This window comes from Aureococcus anophagefferens (genome assembly GCF_000186865.1).
Source record: "Aureococcus anophagefferens unplaced genomic scaffold AURANscaffold_8, whole genome shotgun sequence".
Lineage (NCBI taxonomy): Eukaryota > Pelagophyceae > Pelagomonadales > Pelagomonadaceae > Aureococcus > Aureococcus anophagefferens.
This window is the reverse complement of record NW_008705568.1, coordinates 600,063-612,416: the sequence shown is the minus strand read 5'-3', so window position 1 is coordinate 612,416 and position 12,354 is coordinate 600,063. Positions and strand designations below refer to the sequence as shown.

The 12,354-nt window shown below is 70.9% G+C and overlaps 4 protein-coding genes across 4 annotated transcripts; 2 read left to right on the top strand and 2 right to left on the bottom strand.

Annotated features, from left to right (window-relative positions):
- Positions 1–1,129: 1,129 nt before the first annotated feature.
- AURANDRAFT_63831 (hypothetical protein) lies at positions 1,130–1,774 on the bottom strand (the record flags this gene model as incomplete). Its single annotated transcript, XM_009038275.1, has 2 exons — positions 1,130–1,528; positions 1,658–1,774. 2 exons carry the CDS (start codon positions 1,772–1,774, stop codon positions 1,130–1,132), a joined length of 516 nt encoding a protein of 171 aa, XP_009036523.1.
- A 1,014-nt stretch (positions 1,775–2,788) lies between these two features.
- AURANDRAFT_53543 (hypothetical protein) lies at positions 2,789–4,834 on the top strand (the record flags this gene model as incomplete). Its single annotated transcript, XM_009038539.1, has 3 exons — positions 2,789–2,923; positions 3,132–3,414; positions 3,615–4,834. The coding sequence occupies 3 exons, from the start codon at positions 2,895–2,897 to the stop codon at positions 4,626–4,628; spliced, it is 1,326 nt and encodes a 441-aa protein (XP_009036787.1).
- A 1,657-nt stretch (positions 4,835–6,491) lies between these two features.
- AURANDRAFT_63829 (hypothetical protein) lies at positions 6,492–8,135 on the top strand (the record flags this gene model as incomplete). The annotated part of the gene is made up of 1 exon (XM_009038540.1): positions 6,492–8,135. One exon carries the CDS (start codon positions 6,492–6,494, stop codon positions 8,133–8,135), a length of 1,644 nt encoding a protein of 547 aa, XP_009036788.1.
- A 1,151-nt stretch (positions 8,136–9,286) lies between these two features.
- On the bottom strand, positions 9,287–12,231 carry AURANDRAFT_63828 (hypothetical protein; the record flags this gene model as incomplete). Its single annotated transcript, XM_009038274.1, has 3 exons — positions 9,287–9,358; positions 9,872–9,943; positions 10,564–12,231. The coding sequence occupies 3 exons, from the start codon at positions 12,229–12,231 to the stop codon at positions 9,287–9,289; spliced, it is 1,812 nt and encodes a 603-aa protein (XP_009036522.1).
- Positions 12,232–12,354: the final 123 nt, after the last annotated feature.

Genomic DNA, 12,354 nt, shown 5'->3' with positions numbered 1-12,354 from the left:
CATCGACGGCGGTAGCAGGCACACGACGACGTTCGCTGTCGTCGGCTGTGGCACCCATGGCGGCGGCGAGGCAGCCCACGACGACAGAAACGCCGCCGTCGCGTGCGCCAATGCGGGGCAGCCCCGGAGTTGCAGTGGGACGCGGAAGGTATGCGACAGCGTGCCGACGCACTGGAAGCGCTGGGAGGGCGTCACATGCAAGGACGTCGATGCAAAACACCGTTTCCGCGCTCAGACGCTGTCTCCGAGCTCCTGCTGATAGTGTGTGCTTGGGACGAGCGTTGACATTGATGGTGTCGTGCAGATCTTTTGTTACTTGCGACGAATCTTTTGTTACTTGCGACGAATCTCCTGTCCGTCGCCCGGCATAGAATAGCTGCCGTGTTCAAAGTGCCTGAATTTCCAGCCCAGGTGAGGCAAAGTGGGGCAGTGCCCGCACGACGGAAACGAGGGTGTTGCCGCGAGTTTCACGACGCGCCCGGGTGCGGAGATCCGCCGTCGGTCGTCGATTCTCGATCAAGACTCCCACCGACGCGCACACGGCGCCGGAGCGACCGACCCAGCGGCTCGAAAACCGGCGAAACAAAGGAAAACGATGCGCTACGTGCGCAGCCCGAGCCGCGACGCGCCGTCGCGCCAGGCGTCGCGCGAGCTCCCGCCCGACGCGCCGCCGCGCGACGGCCAACACGCCTCCACGCCGTCGCGCCAGGCTTCGCGGCGCGGGAGCCCGCGGCCGCGCCACGGGTCGGTGGCAGTCGAGCCCGAGGTCCGCGAGGCCTTCGACGTGCTCAAGCGGGCGACGCCGGGCGGCGAGCGCATCGGCGTCGACGACCTCGGCGAGCTCATCTACCTCGTCCTGCGCCAGTCCTACAGCAGCGAGCGCCGCGCGGCGATGCTCCGGGTGGTGGATCCGGTGCACGCGCTCGAGGACTTGGACGTCGCGCAGTGCCAGTTCGTCGTCAACAAGATCCGCCTCTCAACGCGGGCCCAGCACCTCGAGGCGGAGTCGACGCGCCGCTTCAAGCGGACCAGCCGCGCGGAGGCCGAGAGCGAGGAGTGCTGCACGTGCAACCTCGACAGCGCGTCCGCGAGCTCCCTGTGCACGGGGCTCTGACGCTTAAGAGTCGTCTTATTCGCCGTCGAGGAGGAGGAGCGGCGGGTCCTCGGACGCGCCGAAGGCGCCGGAAAACCCCTCCGCGCGCAGCGCGGCGAGGAACGCGTCGCGCGTGCTCCGCCGCGCGTCGGCGACGACGCAGGTCGAGCCGCGGCGCAGGGCCTCGCCGACGCGCCGGCCGCAGGCCGCGGCGACGGCGTCCGTGACGAAGACGTCCGCGACGACGACGACGTCCGCGGGCGGGAGCGGCGCGGCGAAGTCCGCGACGTCGAAGACGGCCGTCGCCAGCGCCAGGCCCTGGTCGTCCGCGGCGGCCGCCGCGTAGGCCAGCGACGTCGCGTCGCGGTCCGTCGCGAGGACTTTCGCGCCGGCGCGCGCGGCCGCGAGGCTCGGGAGGCCCGTGCCCGCGCCGAGCTCGAGAGCTGAACCGAAGCGCGGCAGCCGCCCGAGCGCGCGCGCGGCGACGCGCGCGCTCGGTCAGAGCTGCGTCGCGAGCGCGTCGTGCGCCGCGGCGCCGGGCGCGGCGGGCTCGCCGAAGACGACCGCGTAGACGAAGAGGCCCGTGGCAGCGTCGTCGACGCGGCGCACGGGGTGGCCCGCGATGGAGGTCCGCAGGCCGTCGGCGACGCCGAGCAGCGCGCAGAGGAGGGCGGCGCGCATGGTGGCGGTGGCTGCGGGCGGAGTGCGCTGCCGCAATGCGGGCGCGGTGGCTGCGGGCGCGGTGGCTGCGGGCGCGGTGGTGCTGCTGCGAGTGGATGCGGGCGCGGTGGCTGCAGGTGGATGCCGCGACGAGTGGATGCGCTGCCACAAATAAATGCGCTGGCGAGTGGATGTCGAGCACTCGAGGACTCGTCACTGAGACGGTCGGTGCACTTGGCGCAGCATGCCCGCCGTCGAGCTGAGCTACAGTGAGAGCCCCATTTTGCCACAAGGCTTGACGCCTCTTTTGCAGTGCCCCGATCAACGTACATCTAGGTGCACCCGTACGAAATATTAATAAAGATCAATCATCGAATTCCGGCCGGCGGAGCCAGAGTCATTAGTCGTCCATAGAGGCTGTACGTCGACCGCGCGCGGTGTCGCGGAGGTCCGCGGGCTGAAATCACGGCCAAAATTGGGTTATGGTCGTATCAAAGCAAGCTCGATGATATTCACGCGTTAATTGCACGTTTGCGATGACTTTTTGCGCGCGGTCGCTGGTTCGGGTCAGGAAATCGCAAGATTTAACTTCAACAAAAGTGCTGAAGTTCAACAAAAATGTTGACTTTTAAATCCAGGCTATCAGAATCTGAGTTTTGATCGGTGCACTGCTCTTTTGGGCTTTTGGTGCAGGGGTCGGCGCCCGACGCACCCGTACGTGCCCAGCGAGGCGAGTCACGACGCGTGAAGAACTTCCGAAGCCGCGATCTTCTTCGCGGCGGCGACGACAGTGGTCTTCTTGCTTGCCCGGCTTCGTGCGTCCTCGTCGAGGCGCGCCGCGCCGCGCGCCCGCCCGGGCCCGGGCCGTCGCGATTCCCCCGAACGCGCCGCCCCCTTCGCCCCTATTCACGCAAGCTTTTGTAAGGTAAACAACTGCTTGCGTACTTGCCGATTATTGGTTACTTTTTTGCGTATCTTCAAGCTCCTTGAGATGCCGTCGGCTCTCGAGCTCGTCGTCGACCAGCCCGTAGCCACCTCTCGCTTGCTGGACGCTGGACCTCGCGCCGGGTGCCCCGACACGTGCGCTGGCGTTCGGCGGGCGTGGTCGACTCGCTAGTGAGTCGGGCGCCCCCCGTGCGGCATGGACAAGTTCTCCGGCGGCGCCGCTCGGCAAGCCATCGGCGTCCCCGCGGATACAGAGGCTGGGTCGCGCTCCTCGTTCGGGTTCGCGCCTCCCGGGGCTGGCTGGCGAGTCGCGACCCGCGGCCGCCGCCGGTCCCGCCCGAGCCTTGGGCGCGCGCTCCCGGGCGCCCGGGACCCGCGCGCGCGCGGACCCCCCCCCGCGGAAGCGAGCGCCCGGAAACGCCCCGACCCGCAGGCGGAGCAGCACGGAGTCGGAGTCGACGCGGCGGCGGGACGTGAGCTCGACGGCCATGGACCAGCTCCCGAAGCACAGCGGCCAGGCGCGCCAGTCGCTCGCCGTCGGCAAGGGCGACAAGAAGCGCGACGGCCAGCAGAGCGACGGCGCGGCGGCGCGCGCCGTCGCGCCCAACGTCGGCGAGGTCATCGACGGCCAGACGCTGCGCTTCAACGCGGAGCGCATCATCGGCAACGGGTCCTTCGGCGTCGTCTTCCGCGCGTCCGTCGTCGAGACGGGCGAGGTCGTCGCCAGGGCAGGAAAAGAGTGCGAAATTCCCAACTTCAAAGGCTCCGATCTCGGCCGTTTTCCACTCGTTTCGGCTGATTTTTGGACGAGCGATCATCTCTTGGAACGGCCTCGAAGCGTGGATGATTTTTCCGGAACGCGCGCGCGCGGAACACTCACGTTGAAGCGAACTTGAATCACTCTTTTCCTGCCCAGGTCGTGGCGATCAAAAAAGTGCTCCAGGACAAGCGGTTCAAGAACCGCGAGCTCCACATCATGCGCCAGCTGTCCAAGCAGCCCCACCCGAACGTCATCGCCCTCAAGCACTGCTTCTACAGCTCCGACGAGCGCAACGAGGACGAGCTCTACCTCAATTTGGTGCTCGAGTACATGCCCGAGACGGTCTACTCCGTCGCGCGCGCGTGGCAGAAGGCCAAGACCCCGCTGCCGGCGCACCACGCGCGGCTCTACGTCTACCAGCTCTGCCGGGCGTTGGGCCAGATCCACGGCGCGGGCATCTGCCACCGCGACATCAAGCCCCAGAATTTGCTCCTCGACCCCGCGACGCAGATCGTCAAGCTCATCGACTTCGGGTCCGCCAAGGTGCTCGTGCCCGGCGAGCCCAACGTGTCCTACATCTGCTCGCGCTACTACCGGGCGCCGGAGCTCATCTTCGGGTCCACGGAGTACACGACGGCCATCGACACGTGGAGCTCCGGCTGCGTCTTCGCGGAGCTCCTCCTGGGCGCGCCGCTCTTCCCGGGCGACAGCGGCGTGGACCAGTTGGTCGAGATCATCAAGGTGCTGGGCACGCCGAGCCGCGAGGACATCCAGGAGATGAACGCGTCCTACACGGAGTTCAAGTTCCCGCAGATTCGGGCCCACGCGTGGGCGAAGGTCTTCCGGTCGCGGACGCCGCCGCGCGCGGTGGACTGCGTGGCCCAGTTCCTCGCCTACGCGCCCCTGCGGCGCGTGCTGCCCCTCCGGGCCCTGGCCCACGACTTTTTTGACGAGCTCCGGGTCCCGGGCGCGACGCTCGAGCCGGGAGGCGGCGCGCTGCCGCCGCTCTTCGACTTCACGGACCTCGAGCTCGCGCAGTTCCCGGACCTCGCCAAGCTCCGCCCCAACACCAACGCCCCCACGGGCAAGGCGCCCGACGGCGTCACGCCCCTCGCGCCGGACCAGCAGCCGCCGCGGGGCGCCGCGGCGCCCGCGGCGCCGCCCGCGTGAGGGCCGCCGTCCGGCCCGGCTTATCCGGCCGCCGCCCGCGGCCCGCCCCCCCCCGCTCCCTTCTACCCTCGCCCGATCGCACCCCTCCGCGACCATGCGCACACTGCCAACCGTCTTCCCTCACCAGCCGCCGCGTCGGCCGCGGCGCGCGAGAAGAAACACACCCACACGCCCCGAATTCACCGCGTGAGTAACCTCGCGCCTTTCTCGACGACGCGCGGGGCCGGCGGGCGCACGCTCGAGCGCGCACCATGAGCGCCGCGTCGGACGTCGCCCGACGAGGCGACGTCGCCGCCGCGCGCCTTAGCCCGCCTAGAGCGCGTCGGCGGGCGTCTGGACGCCGCCCGAGGCGTCGAGGTACTGCTGGATGTGGGCCATGGACGACCGCGGGGGCACGAAGTGGAACGCGGGCCGGTCGAGCTGGCAGAGCTGCGCGACGGCGCGGTCGAGCGAGAGGCCGACGACCTCGAGCGGGTCGTCGCCCGCGCCGCCGTCGGCCTCCGCGGCCTGCGCGACGGCGTCGCGGCACTCGCTCTCCTCCATGAACATGGGGAGGATGGCGCCGCCGTCGGGCCCCTCCTGCGACATCTCCATGCAGCAGAAGAGGGGCACCTCCTGGCCCACGGGCGTCGCCGTCGGCGGCGCGCCCGCCGCCAGCAGGCTCCGCGCGGACGGCACGAGCACGGCCGCGCCGCTCCGCGCGAGGCGGAAGGCCTCGCCCAACCCCATGGGGATGATGTCGAGGTCGAGGTCCGGGTACTCCCGTTTCGCGTCCGCGAGCTCGGCCTTGGCCGCGTCGACGCACGTGTAGAACATGGCCAGGGGCTTGCCGTCGGCCTCGTACTGCAAGGGCTGGCCCTCGGCGTTGGCGACGCAGAACGTCGGCAGCTGGTTCAAAATGTCCTTGACGCCGGGCCAGCCGGCGCTCTGCAGCAGGGCGTCGTCGTCCTCGGCGCCGCGGACGGCCACGACGCGGCCGAACGTCGAGGCGCGCGGCAGGAAGGCCTCGGCGACCGTCGCGCGCACGAGCAGGAGAGTCGCCAGCGTCGCGCGACGCATGGCGTTGCGCTGCGCACCGACGGCGCAGGATCGAGAGCTCGGCTGAAGAGCTCGGCTGAGCTCTCAAAGCTTCAAGCCGCTTCAACTGGGCTATGTTGAACTTTCGCCGAGCGCGCGATTACGTCCCGTAGGACCCGACGAGGGTCTCCTCGACGCCCCCGAGGAAGCCGAGCGGCACGCCCGCGGCGTCCCGGATCGCGCCGATGGTCTCCGCCTCCGCGTCGGCGACGACGTCGAGGTCGCGCTCGTTCGGGTTGCAGTAGAGGCCCAGGAGCGTCCAGCCGTCGTCTTCGCGCTTCACCATGGACAGCGTGTTCGGCCCGGCGCCGTCGAGCACGGCGAAGGTCGCGGTCTTGCGCGGCGAGCCGGCGCCGCGCGACTTGTCGGCCGCGGCGAGCGCGAGCGCCGTGTCGACGTACGTCTTGAGGCCCCGCTGGCAGTTCTCGCGCCGCCGCAGGTCGTCGCCGTAGCGCAGGGCGCCGACGCCGCCGTCCTCCCGTTTCCCGATCTTCTGGTCGCCCTCGGCGGCGTCGCCGAGCCAGGACCTCGCGAGCATCGCGCCCTTGAGCGGCGCGACCTCCTTGAGCTGCAGCGCGCCCGCCGCGACGACGAGCGAGCACAACAACGCGCGAAACATGTTCATGTTCGTGGCGGCGACGGTGGCGGGCCCGGCGGCGCGCGAGGACGAGCTGGACGTGAGAGCTGGTCAAGACATCAACTACGTCTCGATGCAGTGCACGTTGAGGCTGCCCGAGCCGGTAGCCAGCGCCTGGAACGCGGCGAACGCCAACTGTGGGCAGCGCCATGCACAGCCTCCTGGAGCTCGTCGCGGAGCAGGGCCGCCTGGCGCCGTTCCGGCGCGACGTGCGCATCTGCTGGGAGTTCCTCGAGCGGGAGATCCGCGCGGCCAAGGCGCGCGAGGACAAAGAGCGCGCCGCCGCCAGGCCCGCGGCCCGGCCCAAGTCGGCGCACGCGCGGTCGCGGTCGCCGCCGCCGCGGTCGCGGTCGCCGCCGCCGCGGCCCCGGTCGGCCCACGCGCGGTCGAAGTCGCCGGTCAAGGCGCGGAGGCCGCCGCCCATGGAGGCTAAAGCGCCCGACCGCGCGCCGCTGTCGCCGGCCGCGCTCGCCGCGCCGCCGCCGCCCCTCGAGGCCGTCGCGGGCCCCGCGCCGGCGGCGGCCCACTGGGTCACGGGCGTCGGCCGCGTCGTCGAAGACGAGGGTGTCGAGGACCGGACGAAGCCGTCGCCGCTCCGCGTCGCCGCGGACGTGCCCGTGGGCGTCTCCAAGTTCCAACGGGCCCTCGCGGAGAAGGCGGCGAAGCACCGGCGGCCGTCCCTCGAGTTCCGGCCGCGCTGGGGCGCCGGCGACCCGAGCCCGTCGACGAAGCGGCTCAAGGAGAAGAAAGAAAAACTCGCCAAGTACTCCGTGGCGTCGTCGCTGGACGCCAAAATCCGCGCGGAGCGCCGCGCGTCCCAGGAGCTCGCCGCCGAGGACGCGCGGTGCCTGGGCGAGGCCCGCGCCATGCGCGAGGAGGACCGGTCGGCCCTCGAGCGCCGCTTCTTCGAGGTCGGCCGGGAGCCCGTGTTCTTCATGAAGGCGCGCGCGTTCCTCCCGGTGACCGTCTTCCTCAACCACCGCCGCGACTACCTCGTCGCCGTCTGCCGCGCGGACGCCGCGGACGTCTTCGAGCCGTTGCTGTTCAAGGAGCGCGACCTCGCCGCGGCGGCGAACGACGCCAAGTTCCGCGGCGCGGAGCCGCGGGCGTCGGCGCCGCCGGCGCCGCGCGACTTCGACGCGGACCTGCGGGCGCCGCCGAAGCTCCCCGACTTCGCCGCCCACTACCTCTTCAAGCGCGGGCGCCTGACCATGCCCGCGACGGACCGCGTCGCGCTCATCGGCGTCGACTGTTTCTCCAGAGAGGACGCGGTCCGCGCGGGCAACTACGTCGACGCCGCGAGCTTCGGCGACTTCACGGCGGCGGCGACGCGCGACTGGCGCCCGGCGGCCGACGACGGCGGCGCGCTGCGGACGAGCTTCATCGGCGCGCTGAAGGAGGCCAAGTCGACGGTGAAGCTCAACGCGGCGGACCACGCGACGATCGCGCGGTCCTCGCAGCGCGTCCGCCGCAACTCCGACTCGCTCGCGCGCATGCACGAGCAGGACGCGCGCCTCCTCGACGACCTCATCTCGGGCTACGCGCCGGGCCAGCTCCGGCCCCGGCCGCGGTCCGCCGCGGCCCCGCGGTCGACGCCCAAGGCCCTGTCGCGGCTGCGGTCGGGCTCCGCGAAGCGGCCCGCGCCCCTCGCGGACGTCGACGCCAACGTCGCGCGCGCGCGCCGGTCCTACGAGCCCAAGCGGGACGCGCCGGCCTCGCCCCGCACGCCGGGCGGCTCGCGGCCCAAGTCCGCGCCGAGCGCCGGGCGCCGCGCGGGCAAGGCGCGCTTCTAGGAGTGAACTCGGGCTTTGGGGTCTGGGGTGGTAAAATTTAAACCAAACCGACTGGGGCGTACTCGGGGGGACCTCGGGTGACTTCCCCTGGGTCCCGGGCTAGTTCCTGGCACCTACTTTCTGGGCCAGTCGGTCGGTCGGTCGGTCGGTCGTCGTCGTCGTCGCCGCCGCCGCCGCCGCCGCCGCCGCCGCCGCCGTCGTCGTCGTCGTCGCGCGCGCGGGAGTTTCGAACCTAATTCAGTCGCAGGGCGAGCGTAGAGCGGTGATGAGTTGCCCCATGCCAGCTGTCACGGCATATGAACCCGGGGATGCAAAAATCGAGTGGGGGCGCGCCCCGAAGTCGCAGTGATCGACAGTCTCGCCGCGGAAGGCCGCCAGCAGGATTTTTTGCGCTCACGAACCCCGTCGTCGCTGCCCGGCGCAGCACGCGCGCTTTTCGTGCACCACCTGGCGCAAAACGGCGCGGCGCCGGCGCATCACATCATCGCAGCGTTATCGACGGTCGAAACGATGCAGTTTTGGACGCTTTCGATGAGGTTTTCGATTACTACTTCAATAAACTAACCCAAACGCGTTTGCTTACGACGAGCCGCGGTCCTCACACTTAATTCACCGGCCGCGGTGAGCTTACGGCGCCCGCCGTCGGAAGCGGTTGGTGGTCCAAGTAAGCAAAATCTTACCGATGGCGACGCGCGGTGGAAAATTCCAGAGTGCTGGCGGGGACGAATGGAGAAATTTCTTAGAAAAATGTTCGCACTTAATTCGAGGGCCTGTTCCACGCGTCCAAACGCGTCGGTTTCTGAGGGCTAGGATCAACGCGGGTGAAGTTGTCCTCCCCGGAACCCCTCAGCTCAAGTCAGCTCTAGGGGGGAGCCGCGGCGTGCTTCAACGGGAAATGTGTTAGAAACTAACTAATAGATACCATCGACACTTCAAGACCTTGGTGATGCTTTTGCCAAAACTCCTTCGATGTGAGAGAGGGCTCAGCTTCGGCGTGAACTCTCTCGAGTGCGCGCCGTCGTACGAACCCCGAGCGTGAATAGCTTCATGGCCGAAGCGCAGGAGGCCTTGGAGCGGCGCCTCGCCGCGCTGGAGCGGTCGCGGGAGGCGGGCGAAGACGGTGCCGAGAACCCGGAGCACTACGCCCACACCTACGACGACGACGAGTTCTTATTGCGCCCGACGCTCTTCGGCGCCACGGGCTGGGACCTGTCGAACTTCTCCTACGAGCAGCGGCGGTCCGCGGACGAGCGGCGGCGCGACGCGCCGGCGCCCGCGCCCGCGGGCGGCGACCGCGTCGCGAAGCGCGTCGCCGCGGCGCGCGCGCGCGCCGCCGCGCTCGTCGGCGCGGCGGCCAAATCGAAGCTCCGGCGCGACGCGCCGGCGGAGGTCGTCGACCACGTCGTCGACTACGCCGTCGGCGGCGACGCCCTCGGCGCGGCCTTCGCGGGGAACACCCCGCCGTCCCCGTCGCTCGCGTGGCGCCGCGCGCCCCCGGGCGTCGCGCGGCGCGCGGCGACGGGCACGTGCTGCTACGTGTCGCACCCGACGCCCCACGCCTTCGTCGCGTCCGGCCCCGTGGCCTGGAAGCGGCGGAACCCGCACGTCGTCTTCGAGCCCGACGGAATCGCGCGGCGCCACCCGTCGAGCCGTTGGCACAACTTCCGGGCCGTCGTCCTCGACGAGGAGGTCGCGTCCGGCGCCGTCGCCTACGACGTCGCCGTGCTCAAGCTCACGGGCGGCGCCGTCGCCGTCGGCGTCGTCGGCGAGGACGCGCGCGTCAACGAGCTGAACGACTGGGTCTTAGGCTGTGTGCAAATCAAATCTTCAACCCGACTTCAATGTGCGCGTATGCGAATGTTTTGACACGAGCACTTCCGCCGTGCTTCGAGAACTCGCTAAGAGCAATCGATTCGTCCAAAAATCAGCCGAATCGACTTCGATTTGACCGAGCTAGAGAATTCTCAAGTTTGGCCCCGACGTCCCAGCTCACTGGTTGATTTGCACACAGGTTTTAGGCCTCGAATTGGAGACGGCGGCCTTGGTCGCCAAGGGCCCCGCGCTCGACCGCGAGGCGCCCTTCGACGGCCTGGGCCTCTTCTCGACGGCGCGCTGCGCGGCCTGCGGCGGCGACGCGCGCGCGCGGCCGACGTGTAGCGCGTGCGGCGCGCGGGGGCTCGACGTCCGCCGCGCGGCCGCGGCCGCGGACCGCCCCGCGCTCGCCGCGGGCGACGTCGTCTCGCTCGTCGTGGACCGCGACGCGGGCAGCGTCGCCTTCGCCATCAACGGCACCGCCGCGGGCGTCGCCAAGGCGCCGCCGGGCGCGCTCACGCTCGCCTGCAGCCTCATGTTCGCGAGCGACGCCGTCGCCGCGTCGCGGCGGCCCTAGCGCGCGCCCGTACTACCCGGCTTACGCGCGCTATCGCACGGGCGCGCCGCCCGCGAGCTCGCGCGTCGGCGGCTCCGGGCTCCGGCTCGGCAGTCGGCCCAGGGCCGGCTGGTCGTGCGCGCAGCGCGCGCAGGCGCAGCGCGCGCCCACGGGGCACGTGACCATGTTCGAGTGCTTGACGACGCCGCAGCGCTTGCAGAAGGACGCCGCGCAGACGTAGCAGTAGTGGCGCGTGCGGTAGCCCGTGATGAAGGGCTTGCCGCACTGGGAGCACGCCGCGTCCGACGGCCGCTCGCGGTCGTCGCCCAGCGAGCCCGCGGACGACGACCGCGTGAGCGGCGGGCTCCGGCTCCGCCGGTTCAGCGACGACGCGCGCCGCGCGGGCGCCGACATCTCCGGCGGCAGCGTCGCGGGCGACGTGCCCACGAGGGCGTGGTCGCTCTCGCCCGGCGTCCGCCGCTCCCTCAACTCCGGGACCTCGACGCGGCCGAGCGCCGGGTCCACCAATAACAGCAGGTCCCGCGCGAAGGGCACGTAGTCCGTCACGACGCGGCACAGCGTCCACAGCGCGCGGAACACGGGGTGGTAGTCCGCGTCCCCCGCGCCCGCGTCGACGAGGCGCAGCGCCGCGAGGAACAGCACGATGCCGCTCAGGAGCAGCTGCCCGAGAAACACCGCGGACCGGAGCAGCGAGAAGAGAGGTGCTAAAGCCATCGCGCCGAGGTACTCGAGGGGGTCGCAGGCCTCGCGCTGGGCGGACGACGCCGACGCCGTTGCGTAGGGCCCGCGGCCGATGGCGTTCCAGGCGGCCACGCGGTAGTCGTAGCCGACGCCCGGCCTCAACCGCTCGTCCCTGAACTCGTGGAAGTAGCCGTCGCCCACGACCTCCCAGGCCATGCCCTCCCGCTTCGCGCGCCGCTCCAGCACGTACTTGTGCGTCGGGAAGCCGCCGCCGTCCGCCGCCGTCCAGGCCAGGTGCGCCGACGTGCACTTGGCGCCGCCCAGTATGGACAGCGGCGCGGGCGACGCCGGCGGATCGCCCACGCCCGTGAGCCGCATGCGCATGGCCCGGGCGAGCGTCGCGCGCTGCCGCTGCGTGCGCACGCCGACCTCCGTCTTGAGGGCGCCCCGCTCGGAGACGTCGCGCGCGAGCTCCGCGAAGTCGTAGCCCGAGACGCCGGCGTCGACGAATTTGTCCGCGATGTCGCGCGGCAGCTGCACCGCGTGCTCGACCCACGCGGCGACCTCGCGCACGGATAACAAACTCCCCAGGGCCTTCCAGTAGGCGCGCATGTCCGTCGCGCTGAGCTGGGCGTCCGCGTCCGCGTCCGCGTTCTCGAAGATCGACGCGACGCCGTCGGCGATCTCCGCGGCGCTGTCGAGCACGTGGCCGCCGATGGCGCCGCCGACGTAGGACTCGAGCTCGTCGCGCTCGATCTGCCCGTCGGCATCACTATCTAAACTGTCGAAGAAGAGGGACGCCTCGGCGTCGGACGTCGCGCCGTCCCCGACGCCCGCGGCGTCCGAGGGGTGCCGACTCGTCGCCACGGCGTAGGCCGCGAGGCCGCCGAGCGCCGCGGCGCCGGCGAGCGCGAGGCAGCCCTTGAGCACCTGCGGCCGCCGGGGCGGCCGCGCCGGCGCCGGTGGCGGCGCGGCGGGCCCCGGCGGCCGCGCCGGCGCCGGTGGCGGCGCGGCGGACGCCTCCATCGCGGCGTCAGGACACGTCGAGGACCGGCAAAAAGTCGATCGATGTCTCGATCGAGGTGCGCGACGAGAACGATGAAGCGAGTTGCAGCTCGATACATGTAGGCCGATCGGGCAGCCCTGGTG